Source organism: Vipera ursinii (genome assembly GCF_947247035.1).
Source record: "Vipera ursinii genome assembly, chromosome: 1".
Classification (NCBI taxonomy): domain Eukaryota; kingdom Metazoa; phylum Chordata; class Lepidosauria; order Squamata; family Viperidae; genus Vipera; species Vipera ursinii.
In genome coordinates this window covers 294,638,980-294,656,844 of record NC_139512.1, presented here as the reverse complement: position 1 = coordinate 294,656,844, position 17,865 = coordinate 294,638,980, and the positions used below count along the sequence as shown (strand labels likewise).

Sequence of the window (17,865 nt, the reverse complement as noted above, 5' to 3'; positions counted from 1 at the left end):
CGCATTAGGTTTTTCCTGCCTAAGTGCACAAACATACTTTTCTCATCACTGAACTGCATCTTGGTTGGATACAGTCCAATGCCCAAGTCTATCAAAATCCTTCTGAATCTTAAGTCTATCTTCCAAAGATGCAGTCCAGTGGTGAAAAAAGTAAGGGATTTTTTTTTTCTCATCAATGAACTTCTTGTTGGATAGGGCCCAATGCTCAAGTCTGTCAAGGTCCTTCTGAACCTTCAGTCTGTCTTCCAAAGGATTAGCAATTCTAGCTAGCTTGGTGCCATCTGCAAATTTGATGAATGCCCCTTCAGTCCCCTCATCTAGGTCATTTATGAAGATGTTGAAGATTATTGGGTCCAAGATAGAACCTTGAGGTACTCCACGCTTCCTTCCATATAAATTTAGTTCCACTGAGGACCATATGCTGCGGTTGGTCAGCCAACTGCAAATCCATCTGGCTGTAGTACTATCTATCCTATCTATCATACATGGTATCGTATGGTATCGTATTACATTACATTATGTTACATTACATAATTCATTATAATAATCCCTAATCATGAGACAGACAAGTTTGTGATATTAAAAAGAATGGTGGGATGAAAAATCACTCTGGTCAAAAATGTTAGGGGAAGGTGTAAATTAGCAGCCCCCAACCTTTTGGACACCAGGAACTGGTTCCGTTAAGAGAGGTTTTTCCAGAGATCAAAGGGGGCATGGTTTCTCATACTGTCTGCATCCCGTGGATAGGGCTTCACTTGTTTGCTCGGCCCGGTTTCTGGCATGACATGGCCTGGTGCCGGTCCAGGGACCAGGGTCTGGAGACCCCTGGTCTAAATCTTTTAAAAGAGACAATGATTCACTATGATAACTTTTATTTCTCTTTCTACTTTTTTGCAATAATATCTAAAGGCAAAAATCTATCCCTGGGCTTAAAGTATTTTAAAATTTAAAATTATCCATAATTCCAATTTACCAATTTCAGCTCATAAACAAACAACCTGAAATAAAAACAATTGTTTCAAACCAACTTTGAAATGACATAGGTTTGCTAAATGTAATACAGTTGCCGAGTAAAAAAGAATGAAACAAAAATTCAGAGACGAGGAAATCTTTGCTACAAAATCAAATTCCTACCTTAAACCTAGCATTCGTAATTCAAGTCTATGAGCATCTTGCTTTAACATCTTATTAAATATAGTCAGGGAAGCACAAGGAGTGGCATTGGTTAAAGAACCGTGGATTTTCATTGCCTTACAGTAGGAACTACAATTTTTGCATACCATAGCAAGTGTATGGTCACAATTCTCCACTGCTCAAGACTGCTGCAGATTGCCGACTGTGTGGCTAAGTGCAATAGTTCATCAAAGAAAACTTTGAACCAAACCTCAAGATAGAAGGTTAGAGTTAACAAGACCACATTTAGATAAGACAAAGCAATATTGGATGGAAGGGGCATGTAAAATGCTCATAAAAGCTCCTCTATCACTGGTAGTCTTATCTCACACAGCAGGACACCGGCTGCTACAAACCCTTCCTAATTAGGAGGAAACATAAGAGTTTAAACAGCTCAGGGTGCTGACACATGAAGCAGGCAAAACTACCCAATGAAAAGATGTGACAGGCTTTGTATGGCTTTTGTTTAAAAACTCACAGCACCGATCATTTAGTTTGTCATTATGTGAAAAAAGGAATGTGCGGTTCAATGTAATTCGATCCTTAAGTAGATTCTGTCCAGTTTTGTATAAAATTGGTACCATATCTAGTTCTCCTAAGTTTATAGGTGATGTTTCAACATGTATATTTTTGCACACTACTACCCATAACATATACAGGCAGTCCTCAACTTACAACAGTTCATTTAGTGACCATTCAAAGTTACAACGGCACTGGAAAAAGGGACTTATGACAGTTTTTCACACTTATGACCACTGCAGCATCCTTAGGGTCACATGACCAAAATTCAGATGCTTGGCAACTAACTCATATTTATGACCATTGCAGTGTTCTGCGGTCATGTGATCATCTTTTGTGACCTTCTGACAAGCAAAGTCAATGGGGAAGCCAGATTCACTTAACCATATGCCTAACTTAACAACCACAGTGATTCACTTAACAACTGTAGCAAAAAGGTTGTAAAATGGGACAAAACTAACTTAACAAATGTCTCACTTGGCAATATAAATTTTGGGCTCAATTGTGGCCATAAGTTGAAGATTAACCTGTACTTTTTGGACACAGCTTTCAAGTTACAAGTTATTACAAAAATGACAATATAAGCCCATCTATTTCCTGATGGTTTTCATTTCATCACATTATTTCTGTTTAAAAAGGAATTTGTGATTATTTTTTACATCCTTAATGGAACACGGGTGCAGCCTTTTAGTTTTTGCATGTGTTACATACTTTTTTCTGTGGAATCTGATTTACTGGTTATTGTTTAGCTTTTATTTAGGAAAAAAAGTATACAGGGAAGTGAAAGTATTTGAAAGCAGTATTTAACAAAATACAAAAAAGGGACGCGGTGGCTCAGTGGGTTAGGACGCTGAGCTTGTCGATCAGAAGGTCGGCAGTTTGGTGGGTCGAATCCCGAGTGCCGCATAACAGAGTGAGCGCCTGTTACTCGTCCCAGCTTCTGCCAACCTAGCAGTTTGAAAGCACGTAAAAATGCAAGTAGAAAAATAGGGACCACTACGGTGGGAAGGTAACAGCGTTCCGTGCGCCTTTGGCGTCTAGTCATGCCAGCCACATGACCACGGAGACGTCCTCGGACAAGCGCTGGCTCTTCGGCTTTGAAACGGAGATGAGCACCGGCCCCTAGAGTCGGAAACGACTAGCACGCATGTGCGGGGGAACCTTTACCTTTACCTATATAGCACCTTTCCTTAAAGTGCTAAAACAGATGTGACCTGTAAAAGGCTCAGCAAGTTCAGAAACTTTTCTAGTAAAAGTGTCGATGTGCATACAGATAAATATTAAGACAACTACTGAATCTTCTGAAGCTGCCACACCAAGCTGTTTTAACAATTCAAAGATGGTCTTCCATAAAGCATGTGGGCTCTTCTACAAGGTTTTGTATAGCGTAAAATATATTATTTGATTTTGTTTTTTTATTTTGAGAATTGCTGTAATGAAAGAAAGTCATGCCTCTTCAAAGTAAATTCATATACTGAGAGGAATAAATTTTAAAAATGGGAATATTATACACAAATTCCCACTCAATTCAGCCCGAGTCAAAAAAATAAATTTAGTTATATGCACCTGTATTGTCTTGTGCATTCCTCTCCAATTTCAGTTTAAGGATAAGAGAATTGCAGGTTAATCCAAAAGCTAAATGGCTAAAACACATTTGAGTGAAACATATGAAATAATCATTATTTCTTTTACACGACAAAAGGCAAATATCTCTTCTTTACTGGGCCCCAAGTGCCACCCACTGTCTTTTCCAGTTTGCATTTGGGATAATACTTTTTCCTACCTTTAGGGATATCATGTTCAAGAGAATCCAAAAAGTCAATTGCTGGATCCAAGTCAGCTTTTTCCAGCAGAGTTTTATTCTTCAATTTTACAGGCTCAGTAAAATGAAAATAGGAGCTTAACTTTTTTGCTTCGGTCAGGGACAAACCTATTGATGAAAGTGAAAAAAAAGGAAATCAGTACTCCTCAGTAGTCTCTTTTAGTAATGTATTTCCATTCTTCAACTTACAGCAAGTTCACTTTCTTAATTGACCTATGAAATATTTAGGCATTTTATTTGACTGATTAATTAATCGATTGCTTTACTTGTACAACTTAAGGCTTGTATACATACGGCTTCTCCCTCTTATTTTTTCCACCATACCGGAGGCACTGATGGTGCTATTTATCTAAGTGGACAAATAATTAGAAATGGGTGGTGAGACGTTTTAAGTAATTTCATTCACACTAACAAATTTGAGTTGATCAAAGAAAATCTTTCAGTGGTAAAGTCCAACAGAATTCTGAAGCATAAATGAAATGTTGCAATGCCTAAACTCAGAGGACATTTCTGCACCTCGGAGATTTCTCCGGCTGTGAAAACTCAACATGGACAGCTTGCCACCATTTTGACATGGGAAAATATGAAAACTACCTTAACTGTAAAATAGGAATATAATCACTAAAAATAAAGAAATTCCCAAACTCTTCTGCTAAAAAGCCATCCTGACCTATTAATGATATCACTTTTCAGCCCTAATCTCCACCCGTAAAAGTTATGAAGAGGCCCTGCTAACCCCATGTCATAAAAGGAGGAGAAGACACATATTTCTCTGCTAAGTTTATGTCAGCTCAGCAAATGTGAACATCCAGCTAAGCCCGTACGTTGCTAGATGGAAAGCAGTACTCATCAGCATAGGATAACTCAGGAGATATAAGACTATATTCTGCAGAGAGAGGAAACTTTACTGCCCTCCAGATGTTTGGGACAAATTCCATGTTTCTTCTCATCCGTTGGAGCTACGTCACACAAAATATCTGAAAAAGAGCTGTATGCATAGCCTTGCTTTGCGCTCTTGTATACAAGAGAATTCAGTTTCCCAGTGCGCTACTGTAACCTAGCCAGCATGGTAACAGCACTTCTTAGAATAGCTAGAATGTCTTCAGCAAAAACATGAACTTGGAGAAGGATGCCTTTTCCCCCTTATTTTATGGCTACCGTTGCCAGATAATAAACAAGGAGTTCAGACTGCATGTCCCTTTCTTCCCCTCTTTTCTTCACAGTAGCTTACAACACTGGGGTGAAAGAGGAGCTTCTATCTAGATCTTTTCATATTTTTTTTTGTTTATTTGCACAATACATAGACACTGCAACTGAGATGGTAAAAAAAGCCTGAGCGTTTGTGTGTGTGTGTGTGTGTGTGTGTACATTTTGCAAGAACAAAGAAAAAGAATACTGCATGCCTCCAAACTGTTAAATGAGAAGGGTCAGTGTGGTTTAAAGAAGAAAGTGCCCTTTCCTCAGGAGGGTTCCATACAACAACAGCCACCAAGATTTCAAACCAATAAACACGTTAGACGTGAACTTATAAACCATGAAGCAGAAGTTGGAAACTTCACTGCATGGCTTGAGATTCATATCTTTCCCCTTTGCTCTTGTGCACTAAAAGTGGAAGAGCGATGTGGAGAAACTCTAAATGCTAACATTTCAATTTCCATTATGCTCGATGTACATAAGAAAAATCGAGTAGCAGCAATAACGTGTCCTTTCCTATTCTGAAAACATGACATTTTTGCGTGTGTTTTACACACATCCTGCTTCCTTATATGCACAATACATAACTTGTGCATCTGCCATGTGCACGGGTATGTCTGTCATATATGAGTTGTGACTAACTGTTGAACAAAATTTTAAAAACCCAACATATGTGATTACAGTCATTTTAGAGTTCAGAGACAATGCAGATTTACCTTCAAAGCTCCTGTTCACATGCACAGGTCCAAGTGGAGATTTTACATATGCGCCCCGTGGAACAATGCCAACTTCTTGATCTATCTGATGTATTGTGGCTACCAGACGGATCTCCTCCTTGACCAAGGGCTATAAGAAAAAGCAAACATTAAAATCTATTCTCTATATTTGATAAGAATGAGACTTGGGACAGAATAATATTCCTTCAATCTAATAGGTATGAAAACTGCCCAGAGTTACTGGAAGTCAGACAGCATAAAAAATGATAAATTATTGTTACTATTATTCCTAGGTTACTAATGAAAAAGTTAATTAGAACAATCATATTAATTCTTTTTTAAAATTAGTTTATCTCCCTCTTAATGAACTTAGAGGTAGATATATTCAGATATATTTACTGTATTTAAGATGTATTCATTGCAAAAACATTAGTGAAGAGGAAGTAACTTTGTTCCTTCTTAAATACCCTATTTATATTACAAATGGAAAGGAAAATACAATTATGGAGTATTATGGAGAAAACTATTCCATATACAAATAGTATTTAGTTGTGTTTCCACAAGAAGCAATACAAATATTCAGTGAGACTAGAAACAGTCTTTCAATACAAACAGTAATGAAGTGGTATTCTAATGTCACCTATAGCCCATTAATGAAAATATTGGTATTCTGAAAAGTTCTTGTGCTATTATTTGCTAAAATATTGTCTGCCAGTATTGTTCTATCTATGCAAAAAAATTGATGTTCACTGTGTCTATGAGCTGTAGATAGCAGAAACAAATTCCCATAATCGCCTCCCAAAGGGAATTAATTACAACTGCTATAAAACATGCAAGTCATTTTTATTTATCACTCTTAGTGCCTAGCTCTACAAATTATCAGAGTCTTTTCATTATTTTTTAATCCTTACACCTAATAGACAGGGATAATTTAAATCCCATTCTGCAAATAGAAAACTGAAATGGGAATGTGGAATATCACCTAATAAAAATCATGAGCGAAACTGAGATTTCAAATCCAGACACCAAACTAGTAAACTCTTCAGAATATTATACTTCAGTGGTGGCGAACCCATGGCACGCGTGCCAGAGGCGGCACTCATTGCCCTCTCTGTGGCCCATGTGGTGTCGCCCCAGCCCCACCTCCCCCACCGCCCCCTCCTCACCAGCAGCCCTCCTGGAGGAGAGTTGCCCCCGGGCGCAGCCCACGCAAAGCAGCGCAGCCAAGGACATGGCAGCCAGGCAGCAGGGACAAGACTCCGCCCTCGCACCCCGTTATGCGCAGATGATGCTGTGGGGCATGGGGCGTGGCCACCATGGCACTGCAGGGCCGCCTGGGCAATCTGCTGCGGTGGGCTGTGGAGGCAGTGGGTGGCCCTGCTAGCGGGCAGGGCTGAAGTGTGGGGTGGGCAGGGCAGGCGGAGCAGGGGGCGGAATGGGCAAGGGGGCAGGCAGTTTTTGAGCACTCGGTCTCTAAAAGGGTCGCCATCACTGCTATACTTTAATGTTGTGTCTAGTCAACACGGGGTGTCTGCAGAAACTTTAATTTGTCCATCATCATTGACACAGATAACTTAGGGCCACTTATAAGGAGAACGTGATATCCTCATTATAAAAGCTTTGTGGAATATGGATTCATTTTCAGATACAAATTGCTAATTATAATACAGGTAGTCCTCAATTTACAACCATTCGCTTAGTGACTATTTGAAGTTACAAACAGCACTAAATAAGTGACTTATGACCATTTTTCGCACTTACGACCGTTACAGCACCTCCATCAAAATTTGGATGCTTAGCAACTTGTTCATATTGATGATGATGGTTGAAGTGTCCCGGGGTCACGTGATCACCTTTTGCAACCTTCTAACAAGCAAAGTCAATGGGGAAGCCAGATTCACTTAATAACCGTGTTGCTAACTTTTAACAACTGCAGTGATTCAATTAACAGCTGTGACAAGATAGGTTGTAAAATGAGTCAAAATTCACTTAACAACTGTTTTCCTTAGCAAGAGAAATTTGGGGCTCAACTGTGGTCGTAAGTCAAAGACAAGTTGTAGGTTTAGGATCAGGTTATATAACAGATCTATATAAAAAGTGGGGACATGATAGCAGTCTTCCAATATCTCAGGGGCTGCCACAAAGAAGAGGGAGTCAAGCTATTCTCCAAAGCACCTGAGGGCAGGACAAGAAGCAACATATGGAAACTGATCCAAGGAGAGAAGCAACCTAGAACTAAGGAGAAACTTCCTGACAGTTAGAACAATTAACCAGTGGAACAACCTGCCTCCAGAAGCGGTGAATGCTCCAACACTGGAAGTTTTTAAGAAGAGAGGGGACAGCTATTTGTCTGAAATGGTATAGGGTTTCCTGCCTGAGCAGGGGGTTGGGCTAGATGACCTTCAAGGTCCCTTTCAACTATTATTATTATTATTATTATTATTATTATTATTATTATTATTATTATTATTATTATTATTATTATTATTATTATTACCTATAGGAACCTGACTAGGTTTTTTTAAAATGTAGAGAAAGTAGGGATCAACAGAAGCAAATTTGGCAGGAATAGGAGAAAGAATATCTCAGTAGCAGCTGCCACATTTTGAAATCCACATTGATCAAAGGCCTGGTTAACTCTGTTGGCCTTGGTTTAAACTGATGTTGGTTTTATCTGATGAATGTGACTTATTTCTCAATATACTTCGTTTATACTTGATTTTACATTAATTACGATTGTCTACATCTAAAAATTTAGTCTGTGTTGAGTAATTGTTAGTGCTATTTTAATAGAAAAGTAGACAAAAATGAAGTAAATATACACTGGGTCACAGGAATTTCTGATATTGATTGATGCAAAAAAATATACCTTGCATTTATACTCTGCACTAAGAGGTTCTAAGGCAAATATAAACATTGTCATTTTACATTTAAAAATTATTTTCCTTTTATATCAAATAGAAATGTAGAATGCAATATTAACCAAAAAATTTAAAGTATTTTAAAGAAAGAGAAATCAAATCAAGATTGCAGGCTAATTTTTTTCCTAACTTTACTCATGTCTGAGTATTTTAGGGGAGAATGAAAGAAGCTTTATTTTAGACACAGCCATTAAAAATAGTTTTTCCATTATCCCAATTAAATATAATGTAGATTTGGCCTGAATGATGTGGACCTTAATTATAGCATGAGTAAATGTAATGTGTTGTGTTTACAACAATCCTTTGAAAGTACTGAGAAATTAATATTCATACTAAAGGTAGTATATTGTATACTTCATATTCTGTATTTTTCTTCAATGCTTTTCCATCCATATTATGTAAACTGTAAGCTCAGTGAACAAGGATCTTAGGATTTGTACTTAGTTATCCATTATTCATCAGAAAAAAATTAAGCCTTAGAAAAAAATCTATAATTAAAGTCAGCTTGAACATGTTTGTATTGAAAGTATCAAGTTTCCATTCACATTCAGTCATTTCAACATGTTTTCTCATATCTGATTAATAGCTTTGTGACTATTAAGAATAACTCAGGGTGGGGAAGGAAATCTAGCTGAAGGGAAAAATGCCCAATTCTACCCTGCCAAATGATGTAGGGCTAAATGTGAGTTTAAAACCTCTTGTAATCTCCCATCTCTTAAAGCAATCCAGTGGCGTAGCGTGGGTTGTCAGCACCCGGGGCAAGGCAAGTAATTTGCGCCCCCTAACCCGTGGATTTTAGCACTCGAGTCTCTTCCACTAGATTAGTTAAACAAACCCTTACCCCCTAAGCACATGTATTGTTTGTTATGAAAATACTGATGTAATTAAAGTAAAATGCATCTAATGCGCCCCCCCAGATGTTGCGCCCGGTGCGGCCGGCCCCCCCTGCACCCCCCACGCTACGCCACTGAAGCAATCATATTCAGAACTCTTTTCCCGATGTAAAGAAAATCAATAAGGAATTATTCTTTCATTATTGCTGCAAGAATAAGAATCTCATTTTCCCTGCTCAGCACTCAAAAGGTCTCTCCTTCTGAGTACTTTGAAGAAAATATTTTCTCTGCTGCTAATCTGAGGTGAAAATCTTGTACCTGGAGAGAAAAAGAATCTACAGTAGTGAATTGTAGAATTTCTATGTAGAAACCTACATAGGCCAGAGACTCCCAGTCCAGAACAAAATAATTGCATATTTTGATCTCCATTCCTTCTATTTGTAAGAATAGCTATTCATCTAGTCAGAAACTTAATTCTCAAGTTTTGTGGACAACACCCATTTGCCTAGTATTAGTCATTCTGGAGTAAACATCAACATGAAATTGCTAACAATGGAAAAAAACAAGAAATGTACTTCCCATTATTTTAGTCATTTTTTGTGTGCAATTTTATCCCAAATAATTAGCCAAAATAGCAGATTGCTATTTGTGGTTTCATCACTATGAAGCTCACAATACATGTGAACCATCTGAATAATAAGAACAACCCCAGACTTAACAATTGTTGATAAGACAAAAAAAAATCCAGTCTAAACCACTTTATGTGCCAACCAGGATAATAAACTAACTATCATTATAATAAATCTTTAGCAATTTAAAAATCATACAAACAAAGGATTTTGTTTTTTTCATTTTGGGCAAAGGGGGTCATGTTCTGCCTACAAATCTTTTTCTTTCTCCAAAAAAAGTACATCACTGGGAACACAGGCTTTTTTTGTTTGTTTGTTACACTATTCCACAAAATTGCTGCTGGCAAATGTGTGGGTGAGAGTCTAAAATACCCAAATTCTGAGTGTGCCTACCAACGCCTGCTCTTTATTTCTTCCATCTGTAGCTGGATAAAGAATGATCAGCTGAGAAAAATGAAGAGGAAACAGCAGACAGAACTATCTTTTCAGTCAACTAGCTTTTCATATCATCAGTTCTTTTCAGGCCAGCAGCACCCAAGGATTCAATTATGGAAGACATATCTTGAACTTCCCACAGCTAATTAACCCATCTGCACTTTGTTAAAATTAATTTGTACATGCCTTGGTTTTGGGGGAGTGGAAGGAAGGAAACAAATGACCAGCAGGACAGAACCTCTAATTTAACGAAAAGTTTTCTTCCTTTGCGGATTTGAAGGAAAGGATCAACAGAATGTCTATTTTTAAATTTAATATTTTTAAACATTGGAAGTGGGGAAGGAGGATAGGCAAAAGACTATTAAGGCTATATATACTTTCTCTGGATTTCCCCATGTTCCTTTTTTTTTACTTTTTTTTCCTATTTTTTTTAAAGCTCTGGAGTCACTCCAAGCTTTAATGTGGCCATTGGACCTCACCGTACCCCTGTCTTAAGGTCGCTGTGAGAGAAAAGAATGGATGGAAAATTAAATCTGTTGCCTAAGCCTATGGTACTAGTTTAATTTACAGGATGTTGATTCCTGTCTCAGTGTGACTGAAACCAAGGTCAAAAATAACATTTCATCTATAGCAAAGTAAATGTAAAACATATACTGCATTCTTAAGTACTGTAGTTCATTCTTGAGGCAAAGAATGTTTGACAAATATCTGAAAGGTTAATGGGAATCCCACATTCTCTAATCAGGTTAGACAAAGGACGAGATAGAAATGCCCCAAAAGTAAATAAGCATGATGAAAAGAACATTGTAACAAATATTTTTTTTAAAAAAACACCATAGAAATGATATAGATTATTCATAAACAATTATGTACAAAGATCAAAAGATCACTCATTGACTTACTCCAATTTCTTCTTCATATGGTCTTTCACCTTCTTCTTTTTTCTCGGAGGATTCATACTCATAAGACGGGTCCCCTTGGAAACGTCCCTTTAATCCTGCAGTGACGGCAATCAATTCTTCTGAGGGGGGTGGCAGAAGACTCCAATCCACACCATTCAAGCTATCCACCCAACCAAAAAAAAAATAAAATGGGTTTAGTATCATTAAACAAGGAAAACAAATCAGAAACTTCTTTATAGACATTTATGGGGTCCATCAAAAATCCCCATTAAAATTGTCAAAGGAACAGCTGACAAGCAAGAGTTACAGTGGGGAATAGGACAGGATAGAACAGCAGAAAAGACTTGGAACAGCATGAATGGCTCACAGATTGAATTTTAAGCCAAACAATCCCAATTTCAATTGCAATGCTGCCATGAATCAAGTAGGTAGCCATTCTCTCATCACCACCACCACCACCACTCCTCTTCATTTGCCATATGGGATATGGTATTAGACCAGACATGTCAAACTCGCGATGTCACGTGACGTCATGCAACGTATCAGGACGGTTTTGCCATTGCCGGCAATGGGGTGGGCGTGGCTTCCGCATGACGCATCCGGCCGGCAGTTTGACAACCCTGTATTAGACCTTATGGCAGTTGTAGACATTACAACTTCTTAATGTAAATATGTGCTCTGAATACTTGAAATTCCTGTATATTGATTTCATCCATTAACATGATTTATGTGTGTCTCAAGCATATTCAATAATCACATAAAATCATTAAAAGCAAAATCATAACATGAAAAGAACATATCGAACCATTAATTTTATGTTAAACACCCTTCAGGTCTATGTCCCTATCGATTCAATGAAGCTTTTATTTGCCTTTATTTATTTAACATGTTAACAGAATCAATCTTATTTTACTAAAATCAACACTGCTAATTATTTTTGTTCTTTTTATAATCCACAAAGGTTCTTTCATAAGAATATAGTACTGAATGTTTAAATGTGGGAAAATCACAGAAAATCAGTCATTTCCCATTAATTTATTTAGTTCAGTAGCTTTTCTTCTGTTCCAAGACTGACTGTACAGACCTTAAGATTTCAACATAATGTAAGCCTCTCTCTCCATGTTTTGCCTCACTTCCTTTTTTATAGTACCTTGTTAGACCTGACTAAATTCTTTGAAGGAAAAAAGTAACATGAAATGATTATGCAAGTATGCACACGTAACTTAAAAAGCATCCATTTAACCCTGGAAGAAAGATACAAGCAGTGTTTCTTTGTATGTATTCCCACCCATTGCAAAACACCATTCTGCGAAGATTTGCATACCCCTTATTTTGCCTGCTTAAAAGATGAAGTGATGACAAATTATGATTGTTACAATTTTGTTCATATTTAGTTGGTCTTACTTAATAAATCATTCCTGATCACGGATTTTAATTTTTTTAAAAGAAATTGGCAGAATCCAATTCCTGGTCTGAGAAACCTGTAATTGTCATTTCACATTGCAGAGTGAATTATACTGCTCTACTGAGCCTACATTAACAGATTTTTAAAAATAGTTTGATTATTTGTAAAATGGTCCTAATTCTTCCAGGTCAATAGTAAAAACTGCAAATGAAAATCCTGTCCCTGAAGAGAAGTTGGGTTAGGCAAGAAAATGGTAAGTGACATCTGTCCAGCCTGCCTAGACGAGTTCAAATCACCAGGACCAGATGGATTACACCCCAAGGTTCTCAAAGAACTGGCAGATGTGATCTCAGAACCACCGAACTATATTTTTCAAAGATCCTGGAGCACTGGAGAACTACTAGAGGACTGGAAAAGAGCTGATGTAGTTCCCATCTTCAAAAAAGAAAAAAAATGGATCCAGGAAATTACAGGCCTATCAGCCTGACCTCAATACCTGGGAAGATTCTGAAAAAGATAAAATAACGAATCAGCGAACACCTAGAGGCAAACAAATTCATTACTAAAAGCCAACATGGGTTTGCCAAAAAAAGATCATGTCAGACAAATCTTATTGCATTCTTTGACCAAGTGACAAAATTAGTGGACCAGAGGACTTGGACTTCAGTAAGGCATTTGATAAAGTAGATCATAACCTACTACTTGATAAGATAGAAAAATGTGGGTTAGATAGCATCACCACCAGATGGATTCGTAGCTGGCTGACCAGCTGTACTCAGCGTGGGTACATGGAACTGCATCTACTTGGAGGGAAGTGTGTAGTGGGGTGCCCCAGAGCTCTGTTCTAGGCCCAGTGCAACATCTTCATCAACGATTTGGACGAGGGGATAGATGGGGAACTCATCAAATTTGCAGATGACACCAAGCTGGCAGGAATAGCCAACACTCCAGAAGATAGGCTTAAGATACAGGAGGATCTGGACAGACTTGAACATTGGGCACTAACAAAATGAAATTCAGTGGTGAAAAAGTAAGGTTCTACTCTTAGGCAAGAAAAACCAAATGCACAGGTATAGTATAGGCGGTACCTTGCTCAATAGTAGTGACTGTGAGAGGGATCTCAGAGTCCTAGTGGATAATCACTTAAATATGAGCCAGAAGTGTGCTGCAGCTGCCAAAAAAGCCAACACAGTTCTAGGCTGCATTAACAGAGGGGTAGAATCAAGATCACGTGAAGTATTAATACCACTTTACAATGCCTTGGTAAGGTCACATTTGGAATACTGCATCCAGTTTTGGTCACCACAATGTAAAAAAGATGTTGAGACTCTAGAAAGAGTACAGAGAAGAGCAACAAAGATAGTTAGGGGACTGGAGGCTACATATAAGGAACGGTTGCTGGAATTGGGTATGTCTACTTTAATGAAGAGAAGGGCAAAGGGTGACTTGATAGCAGTCTTCCAATATCTCAGGGGCTGCCACAAAGAAGAGGGAGTCAAGCTATTCTCCAAAGCACCTGAAAGCAGGACAAGAAGCAATGGATGGAAACTAGTCATGGAGAGAAGCAACCTAGAACTAAGGAGAAACTTCCTGACAGTTAGAACAATTAACCAGTGGAACAACCTGCCTTCAGAAGCGGTGAATGCTCCAACACTGGAGGTTTTTAAGAAGAGACTGACAGCCATTTGTCTGAAATGGTATAGGGTTTCCTGCCTGAGCAGGGGGTTGGGCTTGATGGCCTCCAAGGTACCTTCCAACTTTTATTATTATTATTATTATTATTATTATTATTATTATTATTATTATTATTATTATTATTATTAGCAGCATTTAAAAAGAAAACAAAGTTCTTAATAGTTCTTTTTAAATCATTTTTTATTTTTATTTTGTTATCTTTTGTCCACTAGTTTCAGCTCTTTAGGACAGCAGAAGCTCCAGAAGCATACGGATTGCTATTGTGCCTTTTCAGCTACAGATAGTACCCCGCTTATGAGCACTATTGTGTAGTGGGTTTCAGTAGGCAAGGAGCAGACCAGCATAGTTACAATATCATTTACTGACTCAAACTAGAACTGGAGAACTGCAGGCAATTGCCTCTAATTTATACTCTGAACCCACAGGGCCTTAACCAATCACAATACTTGACAACACCCCCCCCACACACACACAAATATGAATGTTCAAAGTTTCCCTCCAAAACAGTTGTAGTCAGTGCTTTTTTTGTAAAAGAAAAAGGTGCCGGAACTCACACATGTCATACAACCCGCCTTGCCTACCCTACAAGGTTCCATCCAAAAAAGGTGCCGGAACTCCGTTCTGAGCGTTCTATGAGAAAAAAAGCCCTGGTTGTAGTTAACAGTCAGGGTCATCTAAAGGTTTGTTTCATTTATTTCATATTATTATTATTATTATTATTATTATTATTATTATTATTATTATTATTATTATTATTATTATTATTATATTATTATATTATTATTATTATTATTATTATTATTATTATTATTATTATTATTATTATTATTTTAGCTTCACAAGCAGTTGGCATTAAGTTACTTAGGGCAAAACTCACTTAACAAATTTCTCACTTAGCAACATGAAGTTTGGGCTCAATTGTGGCCATAGGTAGAGGACTACCTGCACCCTGTTCACGCGCGGGAAGAATAGGGCCAACCCACCCTCCCCACTAAGATCACCCTCCAGGTAGGCAGGCCGCCCACCTGTAGAGGCGGCTTCTGAGCCCAGCCCTGTCTGGTCCCAGGCCCTCGGCGATATAGTACGCTCCTCGGATGCCTTGGATGCGGCCCCAGAGGCGGACCTGCTCGAAACGGTAGTCCCTGCGCACCAGCAGCAGGGAGCTCCTCAGGGCGGCCCGTTTCTCCGGGCTCAAGCATATCCCGTTGCCGGCCACGAGGTCCAGCGCGTAAGGCAGCGTCTCAGCATCCATGACGGCGGGGCTGCAGACTACCGACAAGCCCGGACTACCCGCGTCTCGTTGCCGAGCAACGGTCTCCCGGGCGCCGCGTTTCTCCCGATTATCGCGAGATTTGAGTCTCTCTCTCTCTCTCTCTCTCTCTCTCTCTCTCTCTCTCTCTCTCTTTTTAACCCTCGGCGGATCTTTGAATTTCCCCGTCCGGAGGAGGTTTTTCGTGTGTGTGTGTGTGTGTGTGTGTGTGTGTGTAGTTTGCTGCAGGAGTTGATGCAACTTTTTTTCTTCCTCCTTCCGTTCCAGAACGGGGAAACAGGGTGGTTTGGTGGCTCTTCATCCATTTTACCTTATTCCGCTTTTAAGTGACAACAATCATGACGCTGCCGGGCTTGAATTGTTTGGGAAAGCGTAAACATGTAATCTTTCTAAATAATGCAGTAGATAAAGAGTGCCGCTCACATTTTGAAATGCATATGAAGAAACTCTGGATACAGGCACGCTGGTGATTTTAACAGGTTTTATTGGCAAGGGGAGATGCACTACCCCAGGGGTCGGCAACCTCGGCTCTTTTATGACTCGTGGACTTCAACTCCCAGAATTCCTGAGTCAGCATAGCTGGCTCAGGAATTCTGGGACTTGAAGTCCACGAGTCATAAAAGAGCCGAGGTTGCCGACCCCTGCACTACCCGAAAGAAACTCCTGGCTATTTCCTCCTAAAAATAGACATGCGACATAAGAATCTTTTATCTATATACATCGCTTGAATCTCCAAACTTGAGAGAACTTGGGCAAATTTGTTCTCACATAAGTTGCTTTGCATTTTAATTTTAATTATATTAAATTAAAATTAATTAAAATTAAAATTAATTAATATTAATATTATATTATATTAAACTATATTAAATTAAATTATATTAATTATATTACTGATTTAATTCCCACAGTGCTCCCCAGAAATGCTAGTAAGACATCATGACCATCATTTTAGCCATTGTCTGCATGTTTCCAACCAATATGGTGCTGAGCTTTCTTTTATCAATTGGGCCAGCAATACTTGTAAGCAGTGCTTTTTTTGTAAAAGAAAAAGGTGCCGGAACTCACAACCCGCCTTGCCTACCCTACAAGGTTCCATCCAAAAAAGGTGCCGGAACTCCGTTCTGAGCATTCTATGAGAAAAAAAAGCCCTGCTTGTAAGTATATTACAGTAAGACATACTATGGGGAAAAATATTTATATCCTGCCTTTCTTATTTTACAAAACCCAAGGCAGTGAAAAACATTGAAAAGGTTAATAAAACCTAGCTAAAAAGCAACAATTGGATGATCTTGCCTACAGTGTTATAAATCCAACTAGGTGGTGAGATTGTGATATTGGAATAAACTTGACTACAGTACAGTTTCTAGGTAGCAAGAGTTGTGACTTTGTTGGTGAACTATCTAACCCTCCTTTCATTTAAACTGTATGGTTGCAGTTTACTAAAAGGTTTAATTTTCCAGGCATAATATTGAAGTAACCTTATAGATTACCATATATTATGTCTTAGCTGCCAAAAAAAAGGTCAACTTATTCTACATATTATTTGATAGCAATTAATGTTGCACGAATGTTTGTGGAGGTTCCTAAGTATGCCACCATAGGTGACAAATTAGTCTATTGTTATCATCATACTTTTTATCAGGGCAGTTTGTTTAGCATGAATATGAATTTGGCAGACTTAGTAGTTGAGTGATTTCAGGAACTCAGACAAGAAAACAGGCAGGATAAGGACACAAGCAATATTTTATTTCATTTACTGGATTCTTCCCTTTAATCTCAATAGAAATTACAAAAAAGTAAATTTGGAAGGGACTCTGACATCTGTATACAAGGCTTTTGGAAATGTAGCTAAGGCCTTATATTTTGTTTTTCCATTATTTGCTGGCATATCCGGAAGTAAAGGAAATATAATGATGCCATGCATTTGAAATTAGGAGGATGTTCACTACCCTAAGTTACTTATAAAGCAATAAAGGTGAGATAAAATAAATAAATAAATGTTTAGTGTGAGCAATGAATATAAAACAGAATCACTAACCAGATATATTTGGGAAGCTCAAATGTTTGGATAAGAGGGCTTCACAAAATACTGGTTGCTTCACATCAGCCAGTATTTACACATGCTGCCCATGATTTAGAAAGTATTAAATATAGAACAGGCATGCTTCAAAGTGATTTGGAAGATGTTATTTGGAATTCCTGTGAATGCAATACTTCTCTGCTGCTAATTAATACACTGGGAGGAGTCCTAAAATGGCGGGCTGAGTGGCAAGGTGATCGTTTTCTCCTGTGACAAACAGCTGATTTTGCCATGAAAACTGTTTTTTGGCAGCGCACTCCACAGGTTCGAA

General features: G+C 38.3%; 1 protein-coding gene across 1 annotated transcript in view; it reads right to left on the bottom strand.

The window, feature by feature from the left end:
• The window catches only part of RSPH9 (radial spoke head component 9), a gene marked incomplete at its 5' end in the record, with an annotated part of 30,693 nt that extends 15,197 nt beyond the window's left edge, over positions 1 to 15,496 (bottom strand). Inside the window, 4 exons of the mRNA XM_083349118.1 lie at positions 3,476 to 3,622; positions 5,425 to 5,554; positions 11,145 to 11,304; positions 15,270 to 15,496. Coding sequence (XP_083205244.1) covers positions 3,476 to 3,622; positions 5,425 to 5,554; positions 11,145 to 11,304; positions 15,270 to 15,496 — 664 coding nt within the window. The remainder of the gene's footprint in view (positions 1 to 3,475; positions 3,623 to 5,424; positions 5,555 to 11,144; positions 11,305 to 15,269) is intronic.
• Between the last annotated feature and the right edge of the window lie 2,369 nt (positions 15,497 to 17,865).